The 25,221-nt window shown below is 38.0% G+C and overlaps 1 protein-coding gene across 1 annotated transcript in view; it reads right to left on the bottom strand.

Annotated features, from left to right (window-relative positions):
- The window catches only part of LOC128648625 (fatty acyl-CoA hydrolase precursor, medium chain), a 124,202-nt gene that overhangs the window by 52,922 nt on the left and 46,059 nt on the right, over positions 1 to 25,221 (bottom strand). Inside the window, exons 3-5 of the mRNA XM_053701413.1 lie at positions 22,252 to 22,390; positions 18,117 to 18,250; positions 5,728 to 5,881 (exon numbers count right to left, since the gene is read on the bottom strand). Of these exons, the coding sequence (XP_053557388.1) occupies positions 5,728 to 5,881; positions 18,117 to 18,250; positions 22,252 to 22,390 (427 nt within the window). The remainder of the gene's footprint in view (positions 1 to 5,727; positions 5,882 to 18,116; positions 18,251 to 22,251; positions 22,391 to 25,221) is intronic.

Genomic DNA, 25,221 nt, shown 5'->3' with positions numbered 1-25,221 from the left:
ATATGCTTCCCAATATGGGATTACACCACAAATGACTTTACTTTCTTTTATATACCGTGAGTTTACACCCCTACTATCCATCATAGATATAGACTACGGCAGTTCATATTAACCTTGACGTCAAAAATACACACTGGAGAAAGTGTAGATTATGGCCCTAACATGCAACAGATGCAGTATTGCATACATCTTGCTACTGGACACACTAGTACTTTATTTATTACAATTGCAGCTCAGACATAATTTTCACAGGCTCTTCTAAGAAAAAGGAATAAAATAGATACAGTACATGTCGGAGCACTGTGAAAATTGGGGCATTACTTACTTTGGTGTATATAAGAGGCACTTATCTCCTTCTCTGAGTAACTTAAACATTAACCCCTAGACATAACTAATAGCGCTACTAAGTAATAATGTAATGTTCTTAGGCAGTAGACTAGGGGAATCCCAAAGTCCGACCTCTTTGACAAACTGCTTCATCAGCAGAGGTATCAAAATATTAACACCACTATTCCAGGGTTTCAAATGGAAACTAAAGAGTCAAAACAGTTTAGAGCAGAGAAAAGAGTACAATGTCAGGAAGGTTGAAAGGCTCTAGTCAACTATCTGTAAAAACCCAGACTCTTTATTAGCTCAACACTCCAAATGTCCTATTAACTACTGTAATGCATAATGATTATCATATACTCCTAAATTCCTTTACCTAAACACACTATGAGGGGACCCTCCACAACTTTCCCACTTAAAGGTCTCTCACCAAACCACTATTTCCCTGATACTGCCCTAACCCTAGACAGCACATGCCTCTAATGAATATCTATCTCTCCCCTCCAACTCTTCTTTTTCCCTCTTCTCACCTCTCCCCCCCTTTTTTCTCTCATTTCTTTAAAGCAGCTTTATCCTGCTGACCTTCCCCATCTTGCTATCCCAAATACCTGGTCCAAAAGTGGCCACTCCAAATACCAATTTCCTCTACAAGTGTCTATAAGCTCTTTGAGGTTCAAAAGTAACTCCCCCTTTTCATAGAGGAACACATTACAGAAAATAACATAAAATGGAGGTTCATATTGGATGCCCGCACAGATTTAATGTCGTATTTTTGCATTATTCAATTCCTACTTGTATGTCAAATATTCTATTGTTTTTATTGCATGGCATTTTATTTACGCTGTAATATTTCTATAACCTCAATAAAAAATATTATTATTAAAAAAAAAAAAAAAAAATCTTTGATTTCCTGACCTCCGTCAGGAAAATTTTCATGTCCACCGAATCTATCAGAGTTCCCGGGAATGGAACTCTTGTGAGAGGGATAAGTGAACTCTTTTACGTTCACCTTCCACCCGTGAGATCTTAGAAAAGCCAACACGATGTCCGTGTGAGATTTGGCTAGGTGGTAAGATGATCTTTGTGGATAGGGATGTGTAGATACGCATCCTTTAAGTCCACGGTGGTCATAAATTGACCCTCCTGGATCATTGGTAAAATAGTTCGAATGGTCTCCATCTTGAAGGATGGGACTCTGAGGAATTTGTTTAGAATCTTGAGATCTAAAATTGGTCTGAAGGTTCCCTCTTTCTTGGGAACCACAAACAGATTGGAGTAAAACCCCTGCCCCTGTTCTGTTTTCGGAACTGGGCAGATCACTCCCATGGTATATAGGTCTTCTACACAGCGTAAGAACGCCTCTCTCTTTGTCTGGTTTACAGACAATTAAGAAAGATGGAATCTCCCTCATGGCGGAGAATCCTTGAAATCTAGAAGATACCCCTGGGTTACGATTTCTAACGCCCAGGAATCCTGAACGTCTCATGCCCAAGCCTGAGCAAAGAGAGAAAGTCTGCCCCCTACTAGATCCGGTCCCGGATCGGGGGCTACCCCTTCATGCTGTCTTGATGGCAGCAATCTTATTTGTTTTATCCTGAGGGAGGGCTGGGCCTTTTCCTCCAGTGATGTCTGAAATGATCTCTTTCAGTTCAGGCCCGAATAGGGTCTTACCTTTGAAAGGAATGGCTAAAAGCTTAGATTTTGATGACACATCAGCAGACCAGGACTTAAGCCATAACTCTCTATGCGCTAAAATGGCAAAACCTGAATTATTTGCCGCTAATTTAGCCAGTTGAAAAGCGGCATCTGTAATGAAAGAATTAGCTAGCTTGAGAGCCCTAATTCTATCCAGAATATCATTTAATGGGGTCTCAACCTGAAGAGACTCCTCCAGAGCCTTGAACCAAAAAGAAGCTGCAGTAATTACAGGAACAATGCATGCTATAGGTTGGAGAAGAAAACCCTGATGAACAAATATTTTCTTTAGGAGACCCTCTAATTTTTTATCCATAGGATCTTTGAAAGCACAACTGTCCACAATAGGTATAGTTGTACGCTTAGCCAGGGTAGAAATAGCTCCCTCCACCTAAGGGACCATCTGCCACGAGTCCCGCATGGTGTCTAATATGGGAAACATTTTCTTAAAAGTAGGAGGGGGAGTGAACGGAATACCTGGTCTATCCCACTCTTTAGTAACAATGTCCGAAATCCTCTTAGAGACCGGAAAAACATCAGTGTAGGCAGGAACCTCTAGAAATCTGTCCATTTTACACAATTTCTCTGGAACTACAATAGGGTCACAATCATCCATAGTCGCTAAAACCTCCCTGAGCAATAAGCGGAGGTGTTCTAGTTTAAATTTAAAAGCCGTCATATCTGAGTCTGTCTGAGGGAACATCTTTCCTGAATCAGAAATCTCTCCCTCAGACAGCAAATCCCTCGCCCCCAACTCAGAACAGTGTGAGGGTACATCGGATATGGCTAATAAAACGTCAGAGGGCTAAGCATTTGTTCTCACACCAGACCTACTGCGCTTCCCCTGCAACCCAGGCAGCTTAGATAAAACTTCTGTGAGGGTAGTATTCATAACTGCGGCCATATCTTGCAGGGTGAAAAAATTAGACGCACTAGAAGTACTTGGCGTCGCTTGTGCGGGCGTTAATGGTTGTGACACTTGGGGAGAATTAGATGGCATAACCTGATTCCCTTCTGACTGAGAATCATCCTGCGACATACTTTTAGTAGCTAAAATATGTTCTTTGCAATGTATTGACCTTTCAGTGCATGAGGGACACATTCTAAGTGGGGGTTCCACAATGGCTTCTAAACATATTGAACAATGACTTTCTTCAATGTCAGACATGTTGAACAGGCTAGTAATGGCTACAAACAAGCATGAAAACACTTTATTTAGTGAAAAAAAATAACAATCTTAAAAAACGGTACTGCGCCTTTAAGAGAAAAAAAGCATACACGTTCTGCAAAACTGCTTTAAAATGCACCAAATTTTTCAAATTTTTGCAAGCAGACTCAATATGTGTAGTTAAGTTTGCCCCACAAGGAAATTTAACATTTAACCCTTTAATGTGCAAACCGGATTGAAATTAGGCCTAAATCCGGAAAAACACCCCAGCACCTTGCCACAGCCCTGCTGTGGCCCCTCAGGGATAGTAAATATGGGGTTAAAGCTTCGATTTGGCCCAAAACATCCACAAGGGCCCTCAGGAGTTGGAGCTTGCTGCTTGCTGAGTGAAAACAACTGTGCATCTGAGGCGCGAAAATAGGCCCCGCCCATCTCACTCGATGACTCTACAGCCTAAAAGAACCGCACCAGAGCGGTTTTAAACTAGCCATATGGGTTCTGAGACCAAAAAAATAAGCCAAGTGTACCCTCAATAAAGTTGCCGAAAAAACGTTATTGCCCACAAAACGTTAACAGCACTCCCAGTTCATAAAACCTTTGCCCACAAACATTCAAAACTCAGTGTCAACCATTTTTGTAATTAGCCCCTTATGCAAGCTTATTAATGCCTTTCTATAGCCTTTCTATAGCTCTTAGGATTACTGCTTACCCTTACCCTCAATCTGAAATACACAGTCTCTCCAGAAAAAATGACTGAACATACCTCACTGCTATATAGCATGAAAACGTTCGTTTCTTGTACCCCTCAGACTCTGTGGGAACAGCACTGGATCTTAGTTACAAATGCTAAGATCATCATCCTCCAGGCAGAAGTCTTCATCCATCTGCTGCCTGCGAGTAAATAGTACACACCTGTACCATTTAACACAAAAAACTCTTGCTTGAAGAAATTAAAAACTAATATTTTATCACCTCTTTCACTTTACCCTCCCTAGTACTTAGAGTAGGCAAAGAGAATGACTGGGGGTGGAGCTAAGGGAGGAGCTATATAGACAGCTCTGCTGTGGTGCTCTTTGCCACTTCCTGTTAGGAAGGATAATATCCCACAAGTAATGGATGAATCCGTGGACTCGTCGTACCATTATAGAAGAAAAGGGTTAGCTCTATACTGCCATTGACCCAAGACAGACAGATAAGGCCAGATTATGAGTGGATCCCAAATATTTGTGTGCATCAGTGTTTTGCAAAAATGTTTATAGCAATGTTGTACATAGTTGCAAAACATTGCTGCCATAGTCTACCAGACTATGTTTACTCCTTATCAAATGATCAAAGGAAATTTCAAAATAGAAACAAATTGTAAAGTTGTTTAAAATTGCTTGCTCTATCTGAATCATGAATGTTTTGTTACATTTTGACTTTAATGTCCCTTTAAAGTCAGAATATCTAGTATCTTGTAGATCATAATAACAAAATAACATTTTAAAATTTTTATTATTTGTTCTAGGTTTCCTCATGTCATTCTCAGACTAACTATTAAATGTGAACCTCTCTGAAGAGGATTCTAACTATACAAGGGAAGCAGACAATTCTCAAAAAGGTACCACTAAGTAAACACCCATATAACTAATATAACCGGAAAATAAATATATACAGGGTCAGACTGTAAATAAAAAGCAGCCCTGGAGATCACTCCTAGTATTTTCCATTGAGTCAGTAGAATACATACACCACATTTTTCTAAAAAAGTGTATTATTGGGATACTCCTTCCCCGATATATTTTTTCCAGAATTAAATTATAATAGTATGTATGTATGTAACCCAGTAATGCTTTTCCCACAGAAGAACTTTCCTGTAGTATATCAGTCTGATCCCGCCTATTACGGTCAGTCCAGCACCAAAATACCAGGCAATTCCTCTCTGAACAAGGAACACAGCAACCCCAGATGATCGTTTCGGCCTTCATTGGGTCTCGTCAGTGAGGTGTAGCCATATTCCTCTAAGCACACTGAGCAAGAAGTCCACGTCTGGTTGCCCCTTTTTCCCATAGGGAGACTAAATACACACAGAGAGAAGCACACTGACAGGAACGAACAACTGGCTCAATACTATTGTTAGCCTGTTCAATGGCGATTTCCCACCTGGGTGCAGCTTCTTTTAGCCCAGTAATGCTTTTCACAGAGAAGAACGTTCCTGTAGTATATTGGACCAGTATTTAGTGTCCCTATGGGAATAAAAGGAAAATCCAGATGTGGACTCCTTGCTCAAGAGAGAAGAAAGAAAAAGAGCGAAGAAAGAAAAAGAGCGAAGAAAGAAAAAGAGAAAGAGAGACTTGATTTAAATAGAAGAAAATGCTCAAAGGTGGGCTACTAAACTGGTACATGGTCTAGGAAATAAAACTTACAAGGGAATATTTTAAGTATAGTTAAGAAGAGAAAACAAGAGAGGTGATACAGTAGCTTTCCTGCCCCAGCTGCTGCAGCCCACCGGGAAATCTCCTGGTAGGCCAATCCGGCCTTGAATATATAACACTCACATGTGCAGCAACACTGACTCCACCAGCAGATTCCCCAAATATAGTAACAGACTGTGGGTCTCCTCCAAAATCCTCAATATTCTCTTGAACCCACTTTAATGCAGCAACCTGATCCAAAAATCCATAGTTTCCAGGTGCTTGCTCATCACCAGTACTGAAACAGGGAAATAACAGTCAGCTCATCAGGTATTACATTGTCAGTCTCTGGTGAATCAAACATAGCAAAAAATAAAATAAATAAATAACAGTAGCTTATGTGCTACAACAATAATAAACAGTAAATACATAAAAAAATGCTAAATGTAAAATAAAGGTTGTTCCATTTTTTTTTAATAACCAGTAAGGATGTTAGCACTTTTATATGAGTTATAGGGGCCTATTTATTAATGTGCGAGTGGACATAGTAACATGTCCTTTTAATCAAATTTTAACAAACAATGGTCTACTTTTCATTGCTGTTGTAAACTGGTGGTAACACATATTTGACAACAGTCCCTGATTTCCAGGGACAGTCCCTGGATATAGTTGTATGTCCCTGGAAATGTCCCCTTCAGCATATTTGGACGGCTGCAGCTGAGCTGGGGCGTTGTATCACAAGTTAATATGGAGTAGCCGCTAGCAAATACTATATGATTGATATATATATATATATATATATATATATATATATATATATATATATATATACACACATGTATTTATATATTATTTAAATATATTATTATATATATATATTATTATAATATAATACTGGAGTATTGTTGTTATTATTGAATGGGTTCACATATTTGTCTGCCTAATTTTTATGCTGTGTTGTAACAATAACCATACGACCAGAATGTGCTACAGAGACTGGTATTGTCAATATTATGGGGTAGGTGTAAGAGTTTGGTGCTGTAATCTGTATAATAAGCTATGTATAAGTCTAAAGTATACTATTACTATCAAATAGATGTGATTTGATCACAGCACTGAGTGGCGCAGTTGAACAGTAGGTCGTCAATACTCCGTTAACCTGCTTGATTGCTCTGTTGTAGAGTGCCCCGGAAATGTGTTTGAAATGTTGGTAACTATGGTAACAAATCTCCATATACATAAAATGTATATATTTGTTACCACCATGTTACACAGTTTACAACAGCAATAGAAATGAGGTCATTGTGTGACACAGATGCTAAATGGAGAACATTTAAAGTCACACTGAATAAATATACATCTCAACAATATTATGTAAAGATAAAAGTAAAAGAACTAAATGCAAACCAATGTTACTAAATAAAACTTTTTAGAAGAAATAATAAATAAACATGGTGCAGTTAACACATTCAAGAAGCATAATACCGATCCCTCTTTTCAAATATATTAGGAATGTAGCAAAGCATGCACAAACACAATGACAATTGCTAAAACAGAAAATGAAAAAATAATGTCAAAGATTTGCAAGAGAAACCCTAAGAGACTTTTGACCAATATAAATATATAATAAATAAATATCTAGTATACAAGAAGGAAAATATTGGAGAAAAATAGGAAAACTGTATGATGATTAATAAAATGGATCAATTCTCAAACAGCACTGTTTCCTAGGGGGAGGTAAGGAGCTATAAAAAAGAAAAATGAACTATTTTTGCATTAAACACTGAAGTGGAAAAAAAGAATATGCATGAAATAACCAATATTAAAGATATATGATTATATCAATAAACCAAGAGAACAGAAAACCCTAAAAATTGTCTGCTCCTCTTAATACGTTCGAGGAAAACTTCTTCAGATTCTGCAAACAACACAGAAGACTGGGGCTCCAGATCCAATAATGTATTAGAGTAATGAAAGAAACCAAGGCCTAGATTTGGAGTTTGGCGTTAGCCGTGAAAACCAGCGTTAGAGGCTCCTAACGCTGGTTTTAGGCTACCGCCGGTATTTGGAGTCATTCAAAAAAGGGTCTAACGCTCACTTTTCAGCCGCGACTTTTCCATACCGCAGATCCCCTTACGTCAATTGCGTATCCTATCTTTTCAATGGGATCTTTCAAACTCCGGTATTTAGAGTCGTGTCTGAAGTGAGCGTTAGAAATCTAACGACAAAACTCCAGCCGCAGAAAAAGGTCAGTAGTTAAGAGCTTTCTGGGCTAACGCCGGTTCATAAAGCTCCTAACTACTGTACTCTATAGTACACTAACACCCATAAACTACCTATGTACCCCTAAACCGAGGTCCCCCCACATCGCCACCACTCGATTAAATTTTTTTAACCCCTAATCTGCCGACCGCCACCTACGTTATACTTATGTACCCCTAATCTGCTGCCCCTAACACCGCCGACCCCTATATTATATTTATTAACCCCTAACCTGCCCCCCACAACGTCGCCGCCAGCTACCTACAATAATTAACCCCTAATCTGCCGACCGCAAAGAGCCGCCACCTACATTATAGCTATGTACCCCTAATCTGCTGCCCCTAACACCGCCGACCCCTATATTATATTTATTAACCCCTAATCTGCCCCCCTCAACGTCGCCTCCACCCGCCTACACTTATTAACCCCTAATCTCCCGAGCGGACCGCACCGCTACTATAATAAAGTTATTAACCCCTAATCCGCCTCACTAACCCTATAATAAATAGTATTAACCCCTAATCTGCCCTCCCTAACATCGCCGACACCTAACTTCAATTATTAACCCCTAATCTGCCGACTGGAGCACACCGCTATTCTAATAAATGTATTAACCCCTAAAGCTAAGTCTAACCCTAACACTAACACCCCCCTAAGTTAAATATAATTTTATTCTAACGAAATTAATTAACTCTTATTAAATAAATTAATCCTATTTAAAGCTAAATACTTACCTGTAAAATAAATCCTAATATAGCTACAATATAAATTATATTTATATTATAGCTATTTTAGGATTAATATTTATTTTACAGGTAACTTTGTATTTATTTTAACCAGGTACAATAGCTATTAAATAGTTAAGAACTATTTAATAGTTACCTAGTTAAAATAATTACAAATTACCTGTAAAATAAATCCTAACCTAAGTTACAATTAAACCTAACACTACACTATCAATAAATAAATTAAATAAAATACCTATAATTATCTACAATTAAACCTAACACTACACTATCAATACATTAAATACAATTCCTACAAATAAATACAATGAAATAAACTAACTAAAGTACAAAAAATAAAAAAGAACTAAGTTACAAAAAAATAAAAAAATATTTACAAACATTAGAAATATATTACAACAATTTTAAACTAATTACACCTACTCTAAGCCCCCTAATAAAATAACAAAGCCCCCCAAAATAAAAAAATGCCCTACCCTATTCTAAATTACTAAAGTTCAAAGCTCTTTTACCTTACCAGCCCTGAACAGGGCCCTTTGCGGGGCATGCCCCAAAGAATTCAGCTCTTTTGCCTGTAAAAAAAAACACATACAATACCCCCCCCAACATTACAACCCACCACCCACATACCCCTAATCTAACCCAAACCCCCCTTAAATAAACCTAACACTAAGCCCCTGAAGATCTCCCTACCTTGAGTCTTCTTCACCCAGCTGAGCCAAATTCTTCATCCAAGCGGAGCAAGAAGAGGTCCTCCATCCGGTAGAAGTCTTCATCCAAGCGGGGCAGAAGAGGTCTTCCATCCGATTGAAGTCTTCATCCAAGCGGCATCTTCTATCGTCATCCATCCGGAGCAGAGCGGCAGCATCCTGAAGACCTCCGACGCGGAACATCCATCCTGGCCGACGACTGAACGACAAATGACGGTTCCTTTAAATGACGTCATCCAAGATGGCGTCCCTCGAATTCCGATTGGCTGATAGGATTCTATCAGCCAATCGGAATTAAGGTAGGAATATTCTGATTGGCTGATGGAATCAGCCAATCAGAATCAAGTTCAATCCGATTCTATTGGCTGTTCCGATCAGCCAATAGAATGCAAGCTCAATCTGATTGGCTGATTGGATCAGCCAATCGGATTGAACTTGATTCTGATTGGCTGACTCCATCAGCCAATCAGAATTTTCCTACCTTAATTCCGATTGGCTGATAGAATCCTATCAGCCAATCGGAATTCGAGGGACGCCATCTTGGATGACGTCATTTAAAGGAACCGTCATTCGTCGTTCAGTCGTCGGCCAGGATGGATGTTCCGCATCGGAGGTCTTCAGGATGCTGCCGCTCCGCTCCGGATGGTTGATGATAGAAGATGCCGCTTGGATGAAGACTTCAATCGGATGGAAGACCTCTTCTGCCCCGCTTGGATGAAGACTTCTACCGGATGGAGGACCTCTTCTTGCTCCGCTTGGATGAAGAATTTGGCTCGGCTGGGTGAAGACGACTCAAGGTAGGGAGATCTTCAGGGGCTTAGTGTTAGGTTTATTTAAGGGGGGTTTGGGTTAGATTAGGGGTATGTGGGTGGTGGGTTGTAATGTTGGGGGGGGGTATTGTATGTGTTTTTTTTTACAGGCAAAAGAGCTGAACTTCTTGGGGCATGCCCCGCAAAGGGCCCTGTTCAGGGCTGGTAAGGTAAAAGAGCTTTGAACTTTAGTAATTTAGAATAGGGTAGGGCATTTTTTTATTTTGGGGGGCTTTGTTATTTTATTAGGGGGCTTAGAGTAGGTGTAATTAGTTTAAAATTGTTGTAATATATTTCTAATGTTTGTAAATATTTTTTTATTTTTTGTAACTTAGTTCTTTTTTATTTTTTGTACTTTAGTTAGTTTATTTCATTGTATTTATTTTTAGGAATTGTATTTAATTTATTTATTGATAGTGTAGTGTTAGGTTTAATTGTAGATATTTATAGGTATTTTATTTAATTTATTTATTGATAGTGTAGTGTTAGGTTTAATTGTAACTTAGGTTAGGATTTATTTTACAGGTAAATTTGTAATTATTTTAACTATTTTAGCTATTAAATAGTTCTTAACTATTTATAGCTATTGTACCTGGTTAAAATAATTACAAAGTTGCCTGTTAAATAAATATTAATCCTAAAATAGCTACAATGTAATTATTCGTTATATTGTAGCTATATTAGGGTTTATTTTACAGGTAAGTATTTAGCTTTAAATAGGAATAAGTTATTTAATAAGAGTTAATTAATTTCGTTAGAATAAAATTATATTTAACTTAGGGGGGTGTTAGGGTTAGAATTAGCTTTAGGGGTTAAAAAATTTATTAGAGTAGCGGTGAGCTCCGATCGGCAGATTAGGGGTTAATACTTGAAGTTAGGTGTCGGCGATGTTAGGGAGGGCAGATTAGGGGTTAATACTATTTATTATAGGGTTAGTGAGGAAGATTAGGGGTTAATAAGTGTAGGTAGGTAGCGGCGACGTTGTGGGGGGCAGATTAGGGGTTAATAAATTTAATATAGGGTTCGGCGGTGTTAGGGACAGCAGATTAGGGGTTCATAGCTATAATGTAGGTTGCGGCGGTGTACGGAGCGGCAGATTAGGGGTTAAAAATAATATGCAGGGGTCAGAGATAGTGGGGGCGGCAGATTAGGGGTTAATAAGTGTAAGGTTAGGGGTGTTTAGACTCAGGGTACATGTTAGGGTGTTAGGTGCAGACGTAGGAAGTGTTTCCCCATAGAAAACAATGGGGCTGCGTTAGGAGCTGAACGCGGCTTTTTTGCAGGTGTTAGTTTTTTTTTCCAGCTCAAACAGCCCCATTGTTTCCTATGGGGGAATCGTGCACGAGCACGTTTTTGAGGCTGGCCGCGTCCGTAAGCAACTCTGGTATCGAGAGTTGAAATTGCGTTAAATATGCTCTACGCTCCTTTTTTGGAGCCTAACGCAGCCATTCTGTGGACTCTCAATACCAGAGTTATTTTAAAGGTGCGGCCAGAAAAAAGCCAGCGTTAGCTACGCGGGTCTTTACCGACAAAACTCTAAATCTAGCCGCTAAAATGGGATACACATTTAGTTGAACACTAAGGCCTAGATTTGGAGTTAGGCGGTAGCCGTGAAAACCAGCGTTAGAGGCTCCTAACGCTGGTTTTAGGCTACCGCCGGTATTTAGAGTCAGTCAAAAAAGGGTCTAACGCTCACTTTTCAGCCGCGACTTTTCCATACCGCAGATCCCCTTGCGTAAATTGCGTATCCTATCTTTTCAATGGGATCTTTCTAACTCCGGTATTTAGAGTCGTGGCTGAAGTGAGCGTTAGAAATCTAACGACAAAACTCCAGCCGCAGAAAAAAGTCAGTAGTTAAGAGCTTTTTGGGCTAACGCCGGTTCATAAAGCTCTTAACTACTGTGCTCTAAAGTACACTAACACCCATAAACTACCTATGTACCCCTAAACTGAGGTCCCCCCACATCGCCGCCACTCGATTAATTTTTTTTAACCCCTAATCTGCCGACCACCACCTACGTTATACTTATGTACCCCTAATCTGCTGCCCCTAACACCGCCGACCCCTATATTATATTTATTAACCCCTAATCTGCCCCCCACAACGCCGCCGCCAACTACCTACAATAATTAACCCCTAATCTGCCGAGCGGACCGCACCGCTACTCTATTAAATTTATTAACCCCTAAAGCTAATTCTAACCCTAACCCTAACACCCCCCTAAGTTAAATATAATTTTATTCTAACGAAATAAATTATCTCTTATTAAATAACTTATTCTTATTTAAAGCTAAATACTTACCTGTAAAATAAACCCTAATATAGCTACAATATAACGAATAATTATATTGTAGCTATTTTAGGATTAATATTTATTTTACAGGCAACTTTGTAATTATTTTAACCAGGTACAATAGCTATTAAATAGTTAAGAACTATTTAATAGTTACCTAGTTAAAATAATAACAAAATTACCTGTAAAATAAATCCTAACCTAAGTTACAATTAAACCTAACACTATACTATCATTAAATTAATTAAATAAAATACCTACAATTACCTACAATTAAACCTAACACTACACTATCAATAAATTAATTAAATACAATATCTACAAATAACTACAATGAAATAAACTAACTAAAGTACAAAAAATAAAAAAGAACTAAGTTACAAAAAATAAAAAAATATTTACAAACATAAGAAAAATATTACAACAATTTTAAACTAATTACACCTACTCTAAGCCCCCTAATAAAATAACAAAGCCCCCCAAAATAAAAAAATGCCCTACCCTATTCTAAATTACTAAAGTTCAAAGCTCTTTTACCTTACCAGCCCTGAACAGGGCCCTTTGCGGGGCATGCCCCAAAGAATTCAGCTCTTTTGCCTGTAAAAAAAAACATACAATACCCCCCCCCCAACATTACAACCCACCACCCACATACCCCTAATCTAACCCAAACCCCCCTTAAATAAACCTAACACTAAGCCCCTGAAGATCATCCTACCTTGTCTTCACCATACCAGGTATCACCGATCGGTCCTGGCTCCAAAATCTTCATCCAACCCAAGCGGGGGCTGGCGATCCATCATCCGGCGGCTGAAGAGGTCCAGAAGAGGCTCCAAAGTCTTCATCCTATCCGGGAAGAAGAGGCGATCCGGACCGGCAACCATCTTGATCCAAGCGGCATCTTCTATCTTCATCCGATGACGACCGGCTCCATCTTGAAGACCTCCAGCGCGGATCCGTCCTCTTCTTCCGACGACTTCCCAACGAATGACGGTTCCTTTAAGAGACGTCATCCAAGATGGCGTCCCTCAAATTCCGATTGGCTGATAGGATTCTATCAGCCAATCGGAATTAAGGTAGGAAAATTCTGATTGGCTGATGGAATCAGCCAATCAGAATCAAGTTCAATCCGATTGGCTGATCCGATCAGCCAATCAGATTGAGCTCGCATTCTATTGGCTGATCGGAACAGCCAATAGAATGCGAGCTCAATCTGATTGGCTGATCGAATCATCCAATCGGATTGAACTTGATTCTGATTGGCTGATTCCATCAGCCAATCAGAATTTTCCTACCTTAATTCCGATTGGCTGATAGAATCCTATCAGCCAATCGGAATTCGAGGGACGCCATCTTGGATGACGTCCCTTAAAGGAACCGTCATTCGTCGGGAATTCGTCGGAAGAAGAGGACGGATAAGCGCTGGAGGTCTTCAAGATGGAGCCGGTCGTCATCGGATGAAGATAGAAGATGCTGCTTGGAAGAAGATGGTTGCCGGTCCGGATCTACTCTTCTTCCCAGATAGGATGAAGACTTTGGAGCCTCTTCTGGACTTCTTCAGCCGTCGGATGATGGATCGCCAGCCCCCGCTTGGGCTTGGATGAAGATTTTGGAGCCAGGACGGATCAGTGAACCTGGTATGGTGAAGACAAGGTAGGATGATCTTCAGGGGCTTAGTGTTAGGTTTATTTAAGGGGGGTTTGGGTTAGATTAGGGGTATGTGGGTGGTGGGTTGTAATGTTGGGGGGGGGTATTGTATTTTTTTTTTACAGGCAAAAGAGCTGAATTCTTTGGGGCATGCCCCGCAAAGGGCCCTGTTCAGGGTTGGTAAGGTAAAAGAGCTTTGAACTTTAGTAATTTAGAATAGGGTAGGGCATTTTTTTATTTTGGGGGTCTTTGTTATTTTATTAGGGGGCTTAGAGTAGGTGTAATTAGTTTAAAATTGTTGCAATATTTTTCTTATGTTTGTAAATATTTTTTTATTTTTTGTAACTTAGTTCTTTTGTATTTTTTGTACTTTAGTTAGTTTATTTCATTGTAGTTATTTGTAGATATTGTATTTAATTAATTTATTGATAGTGTAGTGTTAGGTTTAATTGTAGGTAATTGTAGGTATTTTATTTAATTAATTTAATGATAGTGTAGTGTTAGGTTTAATTGTAACTTAGGTTAGGATTTATTTTACAGGTAATTTTGTAATTATTTTAACTATTTTAGCTATTAAATAGTTCTTAATTATTTAATAGCTATTGTACCTGGTTAAAATAAATACAAAGTTACCTGTAAAATAAATATTAATCCTAAAATAGCTACAATATAATTATAATTTATATTGTAGCTATATTAGGGTTTATTTTACAGGTAAGTATTTAGCTTTAAATAGGAATAATTTATTTAATAAGAGTTAATTAATTTCGTTAGATTTAAATTGTATTTAAGTTAGGGGGCTGTTAGGGTTAGGGTTAGACTTAGCTTTAGGGGTTAATACATTTATTAGAATAGCGGTGAGCTCCAGTCGGCAGATTAGGGGTTAATGTTTGAAGTTAGGTGTCGGCGATGTTAGGGAGGGCAGATTAGGGGAAATACTATTTATTATAGGGTTAGTGAGGAGGATTAGGGGTTAATAACTTTATTAGAATAGCGGTGCGGTCCGCTCGGCAGATTAGGGGTTAATAAGTGTAGGCAGGTGGAGGCAACGTTGTGGGGGGCAGATTAGGGGTTAATAAATATAATATAGGGGTCGGCGATGTTAGGGCAGCAGATTAGGGGTACATAGGGATAATGTAAGTAGCGGCGGTTTACGGAGCGGCAGATTAGGGGTTAAAAAAAATACAGGGGTCAGCGATAGCGGGGGCGGCAGAATAGGGGTTAATAAGTGTAAGGTTAGGGGTGTTTAGACTCGGGGTACATGTTAGAGTGTTAGGTGCAGACGTAGGAAGTGTTTCCCCATAGCAAACAATGGGGCTGCGTTAGGAGCTGAACGCGGCTTTTTTGCAGGTGTTAGGTTTTTTTTCAGCTCAAACAGCCCCATTGTTTCCTATGGGGGAATCGTGCACGAGCACGTTTTTGAGGCTGGCCGCGTCCGTAAGCAACTCTGGTATCGAGAGTTGCAGTGGTGTTAAATATGCCTCTACGCTCCTTTTTTGGAGCCTAACGCAGCCTTTCTGTGGACTCTCAATACCAGAGTTATTTTAAAGGTGCAGCCAGAAAAAAGCCAGCGTTAGCTACGCGGGTCGTTACCGACAAAACTCTAAATCTAGCCGTAAGTTTGAATAAGTACTGAAAAAGAAGGCTGGATCTTAAAGCCTTCAGCTGGCGCCCCGGTCACCAACAGCAGATCACTGCTATTCCCTCTGGGCCTTGGGTTTAGCTTTGGCTTGTTATGCTCACTCCTCTCTGATCACATGACCTCAGCCTCTGGATAGCTCTTGAAATCTGGTTATGCTATGAGGCGCCCTCTTGTTTGTTGTTTGCAGAACGATGATCAATAGGCTGAGGGGCCAAATACATTCTTTATTTTACATTCACTATACAAAAATAGAACTCTTAGTTCAATAGTAATGACTTTGTTTGTTATGGATGATGTAAGGGATAATTTGGATAATATCAAGGTAGATAAAAAACGTTAGGTCCAGATGGAAAAAATCTAGGAGTTATGATAGGACACAAGTCTTTTACAGCCAACCCTGATAAACTCAATATCTTTGGGCATCGTTCCACATGAAAAAAAAGGCAACCAGCCTGATCTTGAAAGCTATTGACCAGTCAACCTAATTTCAGTGGTTGCAAAGCGGATAGAGTGGATTATTTTTATAAGTATTTGTGAAACAAGCTAATTACTGTCAATTAGCATGTATTGATGAGACATAGATCATGCTAAATTACAGGGAGTGCAGAATTATTAGGCAAATTAGTATTTTGACCACATCATCCTCTTCATGCATGTTGTCTTACTCCAAGCTGTATAGGCTCGAAAGCCTACTACCAATTAAGCATATTAGGTGATGTGCATCTCTGTAATGAGAAGGGGTGTGGTCTAATGACATCAACACCCTATATCAGGTGTGCATAATTATTAGGCAACTTCCTTTCCTTTGGCAAAATGGGTCAAAAGAAGGACTTGACAGGCTCAGAAAAGTAAAAAATAGTGAGATATCTTGCAGAGGGATGCAGCACTCTTAAAATTGCAAAGCTTCTGAAGCGTGATCATCGAACAATCAAGCGTTTCATTCAAAATAGTCAACAGGGTCGCAAGAAGCGTGTGGAAAAACCAAGGCGCAAAATAACTGCCCATGAACTGAGAAAAGTCAAGCGTGCAGCTGCCAAGATGCCACTTGCCACCAGTTTGGCCATATTTCAGAGCTGCAACATCACTGGAGTGCCCAAAAGCACAAGGTGTGCAATACTCAGAGACATGGCCAAGGTAAGAAAGGCTGAAAGACGACCACCACTGAACAAGACACACAAGCTGAAACGTCAAGACTGGGCCAAGAAATATCTCAAGACTGATTTTTCTAAGGTTTTATGGACTGATGAAATGAGAGTGAGTCTTGATGGGCCAGATGGATGGGCCCGTGGCTGGATTGGTAAAGGGCAGAGAGCTCCAGTCCGACTCAGACGCCAGCAAGGTGGAGGTGGAGTACTGGTTTGGGCTGGTATCATCAAAGATGAGCTTGTGGGGCCTTTTCGGGTTGAGGATGGAGTCAAGCTCAACTCCCAGTCCTACTGCCAGTTTCTGGAAGACACCTTCTTCAAGCAGTGGTACAGGAAGAAGTCTGCATCCTTCAAGAAAAACATGATTTTCATGCAGGACAATGCTCCATCACAGGCGTCCAAGTACTCCACAGCGTGGCTGGCAAGAAAGGGTATAAAAGAAGAAAATCTAATGACATGGCCTCCTTGTTCACCTGATCCGAACCCCATTGAGAACCTGTGGTCCATCATCAAATGTGAGATTTACAAGGAGGGAAAACAGTACACCTCTCTGAACAGTGTCTGGGAGGCTGTGGTTGCTGCTGCACGCAATGTTGATGGTGAACAGATCAAAACACTGACAGAATCCATGGATGGCAGGCTTTTGAGTGTCCTTGCAAAGAAAGGTGGCTATATTGGTCACTGATTTGTTTTTGTTTTGTTTTTGAATGTCAGAAATGTATATTTGTGAATGTTGAGATGTAATATTGGTTTCACTGGTAAAAATAAATAATTGAAATGGGTATATATTTGTTTTTTGTTAAGTTGCCTACTAATTATGCACAGTAATAGTCACCTGCACACACAGATATCCCCCTAAAATAGCTAAAACTAAAAACAAACTAAAAACTACTTCCAAAAATATTCAGCTTTGATATTAATGAGTTTTTTGGGTTCACTGAGAACATGGTTGTTGTTCAATAATAAAATTAATCCTCAAAAATACAACTTGTCTAATAATTCTGCACTCCCTGTAATCTGATTAGTTTATGTAAGGAAGTAATAAGGAACATAGAAAAAGGTAAGTCATTTGATGTGATATACTTGGATTTTTTAAAAAGCTATAGGTATAGTGACACTTGACATTACAGTACCACTGGACAGACTGCCGTGTAAAACGAAGGGACAAAGAATAAGTGATAAAATTAATATATGCATAAATAACTTAAGAGACAAGAAACAAAAATTGTTCTGATGCTGTATATTTTATATTTTAAGAAAATAAATGGTCTAAGTTACCTAAAGAACCCTGCAATGCCAAGTCTGTACTGGATGGACAAAGTCACCACATTTTCATGTGCAGATAAAGCAGATCCATCAAACATAAATGCTCCTCCCATAGATAAACCTCCTCCATGTATGAAAACCATTACCTTAAAAGGAAAGACACTTCATATTAAAACCATTAATAACCCCAAAACAAAACAGATTAATAGATTTCAGTAACAGCATTTCATTTTAAATGGAAATTAAACCAAAAATATTATGTACCATAATGGGTCAGATTACGAGTGTAGCGTTATTTATCAATCCCGATTGCACGCTAACTCCGCTAGAAGTAAGCTTTTTGCGTGCGTTGGGTAGTGCTTATATTACAAGTTGAAAGAAAAAAAAAGTTGAATTTAGAATATTGTGACCGTGTTAACGCATTCCCCCATAGAAGTCAATGGAGGGTAAAAACACACACACACACAAAAAAAAACATATTCTTCTATTTATTCATAAATACATATTTCTACATAGATCTGATGGTATTTTGGTAGTATATATATATATATATATATATATATATATATATATATATATATATATGCAAACAATTTCCAGTTCAGCCCACCAAGAGACATCAGCCTGGGTGCAGAAATACAAGGTATATGTAACAGAAACAGATGCACTCTCAGGACTTCCACAAAACTTCTTTAATGGAACGTTTTCGGGGTTCACAACCCCTTCATCAGCCTATATATATATATATATATCCTTTTCAAATGACAGCAACCAGACAGGATTTCTTCAAAAACAGGGTCAAATTTATTGACGTTTCGGGGAGTAAACCTCTCCTTCTTCAGAACATACAGTGTACATAAACACACACAGTGTACATAAACAAACCACCTTAAATAAGCAAACAAATACACAGTACCCTCCCCCTTCCTGTTCAGAAAAGGCGCCAACATTGCATCACATCCGGTTCCTCTATTTTCACCCGGAAGTGCACAGACCAATTACTTCCTGTCTGTGTTTACATATCAATTGATACTAAATATTTTACTCATTTTTCAAACTTACAAAACATCTTATCGTGCTTAATCATTGTGTCTTCAATATTCACATTACTTCACCTTATGTACATAATGCTCCAGTTAACACTGCAGTGTCTAATTACCGCTACTGTCTTTTAAACCGGATCCAGAAGTTAATCAAACTCTTCCGTTATGTGTTTACCACGCTCAATGTGTGTAACACACTTAATCATGAAGAGTGCTATTAACCTAGGCTAACGTCTTACAGACTTCAACAATCCCTCTGTGTTCTGCAAATACACACCTCATAAATACAAATTACCTATACATAAATACAAAATAGTTTTAGTGCTGGTTAGTGCCCCCGTAACCAGCAGGCGTTGCTAATGTATATCCAGTTCCGGTAGTTACGTCACTTCCGGTTCCGGGTATATCGAGCCACATGTTTTTAACACCGGTCTTACTTAATATCGTTGGTGCACATTTTCTATTATAAACAGGTAATCTAATATAAACCACTCTGCAGACGAAGTGAAATTTGTGTTAACCAAACAGCCACAGTGACTCGCATAAACACACATTTAAAAATTAGCGACAAATACAAAACAAAGGATAGGAAAGGCATATGGCAGCTCATGCCTGCTATGCAAACAGTCTAACTTTCTCATAATCTTTATCTTGTACATATATACTCCTACATTACATGCCTATTACCTGGTTCAGCATTTACTGTATTACACCGTGTTACAGAATTGTACATATTATTCATATAAATATTGGTTTGCTTTGTTAGCATCCATTTAATACCATCCTAACAGATACCATGTTGGTTAGCAGTTGTTATAGTGAGAAAGATATGTGCACCAACGATATTAAGTAAGACCAGTGTTAGAAACATGTGGCTCGATATACCTGGAACCGGAAGTGACGTAACTACCGGAACTGGATATACGTTAACAACGCCTGCTGGTTACGGGGGCACTAACTAGCACTAAAACAATTTTGTATTTATGTATAAGTAATTTGTATTTATGAGGTGTGTATTTGCAGAACACAGAGGGATTGTTGAAGTCTGTAACACGTTAGCCTAGGTTAATAGCACTCTTCATGATTAAGTGCGTTATACACATTGAGCGTGGTAAACACATACCGGAAGATTTTGATTAACTTCCGGATCCGGTTTAAAAGACAGAAGCGGTAATTAGACACCGCGGTGTTAACTGGAGCATTATGTACATAAGGTGAAGTAATGTGAATATTGAAGACACAATGATTAAGCACAAGTTAAGCACGATAAGATGTTTTGTAAGTTTGAAAAATGAGTAAAATATTTAGTATCAATTGATATGTAAACACAGACAGGAAGTAATTGGTCTGTGCACTTCCGGGTGAAAATAGGGGAACCGGATGTGATGCAATGTTGGCGCCTTTTTTGAACAGGAAGGGGGAGGGTACTGTGTATTTGTTTGCTTATTTAAGGTGGTGTGTTAATGTACACTGTATGTTCTGAAGAAGGGGAGGTTTACTCCCCGAAACGTCAATAAATTTGACCCTGTTTTTGAAGAAATCCTGTCTGGTTGCTGTCATTTGAAAAGGTTGTATATTAACACAGAACTGACAGGTGGTTGACTATTTGGAGGGCGGATTCGCATACAGAGTCGTTTATATATTTATATATATATATATATATATATATATATATACACACACATACATACATACAGACACACACATACACACACACACACACACACAGTACATACATACACCTTTAGACATGTATATGTATGTATCTATGTTAAATCTCTTTGTCTGCCTTTTTTTTTTCTTCTTTGCTACCCTCTTACTAACTACATCAATGGGTACTGCTGTCCTGTATCGTTTTAAACTATTTTTTGAATAAAGCAAGTTTTTTAATTTTTTTCAGCAGTGGTGATTGTTCTCGTTTTTTGCATTTTTTTTTCTAACACATACGACCTCTTATCTTTGAGCCCTTATAACTTTTTTGTCCAATATTTTTTAAAATAATTTTTTATTAGATAGTGTTATGAGTGTAAGCGTTCTTTGTAATGTATTTTTTATATGTTTGGTGACATTTTTTTGTTTCTTGAATAAGTTAACCAGAGCTCTGAGATATCCCGACGTGTGTTAAATTCATCCTATGCGGGTAAACAGCTGTGATGAACCCGATATTGCTTGTGCAAACTGTTAGCGCCACTTGTAATCTGGCACAATAATGTGTCTGCTTTTGCTGTAAAATTATTTTGAAATCTGTGCTTTCATTTCCTCTAGAAACACTACAGTATCTCCATTATACTTAAATAATATATTGTGTAATTTACGAAATCCTTCCCCATTCTGCATAGGGATTGCTTAGATAAGAACATATGTCTAGAACTGGCCTCAGCAAAGGAGACCATGGACATGGATTTTACCAAGCTTTTCAAGAGGTGTATCTCTGAACTGCTCTTGATGTTTAATACTTTATAAATGTTTTAACTATTCCAAATGATCATGTTCTTTAATTACAACAGTTACTTTGGCTATTATTTGAATCCCTGAACTATTCAGAGTTTATAATATTTATATATTACCATAATATAAGACTGCAAACAGTTGCTGCTCTTCTTATTGGTCAATGAGTATAAAACAGGACATTATCTGAACTTAAATGGTAGATGTCTGAGATTTGATAGGTGCACTGCAGTGGCTTTATTTATTTATGCTACACATATAGGGCATGATTACCAAAAAAATAAATAAACATATGTCAACCAAAATAACAGTTTCTTTGGAATTTTGACTATAATTCCGGATGCTGACAAAAAGGACAAACACACACAAGCATTCCATACAAATACAAAAACAATGATGGTACTAATCTGTTAAGCACAAAACCATTTTTCAGTGTTTGAAGCACAAGTTCTTAAATTCATAATATTTGAAGGTTCCTGAATACTTTGCTGCTTCTAATACTATATGATAAATACCATGGATTAGAATATTTAATAAAGTAGTAGCAATCCTTTTATTTGGGCTGTTTGCATGCACTGAAAACAGAAACTATCCAAACTAAAAGTATGAAACTATAGATATGAATTACATTGGCTTTGAAATGTATCATCACTTACAGGTAGTTTAGAATGGTGCTGTCTGTCCGCTGGAGTGAATACGTTAAGATACAGGCAGTCTTCAGTAACTGGAGGGAAATTTAACTCCACCTTTAAAAAGTCTAATATTTTTTGTATCATTCCTCTGCTTTGTAAGCATCTGAAAAATGCAATGAAGCAAAGATCATTATATGAGGTTATTTGATGCACATACAAAAAAATGCAGATTTGAAATTCAACTACAGGTGCAAATCCCCAAATCCAGAATTCCAAAATCTAAATTATTATTCTGAAATCTAAAAACTTTTTAATTGACAATGATAAAAAATTACTTTTCTTCCCCAACCTGTAAGTCACAATCTTCTCTGCCTGTGTGTTTGGTTTGATTTTTGTTTTCTACATTGCAAATAATACATTATATTTATTTAAAACAACAAATATCTTTCTAGTTAGAGTACTGTACTATCTTTCTGATGGTATTATATATACAAAAGTATTACAAATGATATACATTATCTTTAAGTTGCATGTATAAGCTGTATTATAAAATTTAAAATATTGCCTAAATGACATAAGATATTGTTATTTACACTTGGGCCTCTAGTTATCAACGTGTCTACTTTCCTGCATTCGCCACCCCAATATGCCCGCCTAAGCTCGCCTCACATCGCCGCCGCGGACCTGAATACGCTCGCCAAAGTTATCAAAAAAGCTGTCAAAAACCCACGCACCAAGTACGGGGCGATGAGCAGCGGACTGTGATAGCTATCACTCATCCGATCTTGCTGCTCTTCGGCTTTTTCCCAGCTTTATTGATAAGCTGTCACTAAGCACCCACACTAAACTACACTGTTCTACCCCTATACTGGCGCCCCCGAAGCCTCCCGCAACTAAATAAAAGTTATTAACCCCTAAATCGCTGCTCCTAGACCCCGCCGCAACTATAATAAATGTATTAACCCCTAAACCGCCACTCCCGGAGCCCACCGCCACTCTAATAAACCGATTAACCCCTAAACCGCCGCTCCCGGACCCCGCCGCCATCTACATAATACCTATTAACCCCTATCCTGCCCCCCTATACCGTCGCCACCTATTATAAATTTATTAACCCCTATCCTGCCCCCCCATACCGCCGCCATCTATATTAAACTAATTAACCCCTAAACTTAAGTCTAACACTAACCCTAACACCCCCCTAACTTAAATATTATTTTAATAAATCTAAATAAAAATTAATCTTATTAACTAAATTAATCGTATTTAAAACTAAATACTTACCTATAAAATAAACCCTAATATAGCTACAATATTAGTAATAATTATATTGTAGCTATTTTAGGATTTATTTTTATTTTACAGGCAAATTTAAATTTATTTTAACTAGGCACAATAGCTATTAAATAGTTATTAACTATTTAATAGCTACCTAGTTAAAATAATTACAAATTTACCTGTAAAATGAAAAATGACCTGTTACAATTACACCTAACACTACACTATCATTAAATAAATTATTCCTATTTAAAAATAAATACTTACCTGTAAAACAAACCCTAACGGCTAGATTTAGAGTTGGGCGGGAGCCGTCAAAACCAGCGTTAGAGGCTCCTAACGCTGGTTTTTACCGCCCTCTGGTATTTGGAGTCAGTCAGGAAAGGGTCTAACGCTCACTTTGCAGCCGCGACTTTTCCATACCGCAGATCCCCCTACGCCATCTTTTCAATGGGATCTTTCTAACGCTGGTATTTAGAGTCGTGGCTGAAGTGAGCGTTAGAAATCTAACGACAAAACTCCAGCCGCAAAAAAAAGTCAGTAGTTAAGAGCTTTCTGGGCTAACGCCAGTTTATAAAGCTCTTAACTACTGTGCTCTAAAGTACACTAACACCCATAAACTACCTATGTACCCCTAAACCGAGGTCCCCCCACATCGCCGCCACTCTAATTAAATTTTTTAACCCCTAATCTGCCGTCCGCACGTAGCCGCAAGCTACGTTATATTTATGTACCCCTAATCTGCTGCCCCTAACACCGCCGACCCCTATATTATATTTATTAACCCCTAATCTGCCCCCCTCAACGTCGCCTCCACCTGCCTACACTTATTAACCCCTAATCTGCCGACCGGACCGCGCCGCTATTATAATAAAGTTATTAACCCCTAATCCGCCTCACTCCCGCCTCAATAACCCTATAATAAATAGTATTAACCCCTAATCTGCCCTCACCTAACTTCAAGCATTAATCCCTAATCTGCCGACCGGAGCTCACCGCTACTATAATAAATTTTTTAACCCCTAAAGCTAAGTCTAACCCTAACACTAACACCCCCCTAAGTTAAATATAATTTAAATCTAACAAAATAAATTAACTCTTATTAAATAAATTATTCCTATTTAAAGCTAAATACTTACCTGTAAAATAAACCCAAATATAGCTACAATATAAATTATAATTATATTGTAGCTATTTTAGAAATAATATTTATTTTACAGGCAACTTTGTAATTATTTTAACCAGGTACAATAGCTATTAAATAGTTAATAACTATTTAATAGTTACCTAGTTAAAATAATTACAAAATTACCTGTAAAATAAATCCTAACCTAAGTTACAATTAAACCTAACACTACACTATCAATAAATTAATTAAATACAATACCTACAATTATCTACAATTAAACCTAACACTACACTATCAATAAATTAATTAAATAAAATACCTACAATTATCTACAATTAAACCTAACACTACATTATCAATAAATTAATTAAATAAAATACCTACAAATAAATACAATGAAATAAACTAACTAAAGTACAAAAAATAAAAAAGAACTAAGTTACAAAAAATAAAAAAATATTTACAAACATTAGTAAAATATTACAACAATTTTAAACTAATTACACCTACTCTAAGCCCCCTAATAAAATAACAAAGCCTCCCCCCAAAAAAATGCCCTACCCTATTCTAAATTAAAAAAGTTCAAA

This window comes from Bombina bombina, chromosome 1 (genome assembly GCF_027579735.1).
Source record: "Bombina bombina isolate aBomBom1 chromosome 1, aBomBom1.pri, whole genome shotgun sequence".
Lineage (NCBI taxonomy): Eukaryota > Metazoa > Chordata > Amphibia > Anura > Bombinatoridae > Bombina > Bombina bombina.
This window is presented reverse-complemented; position numbering and strand designations above follow the sequence as displayed.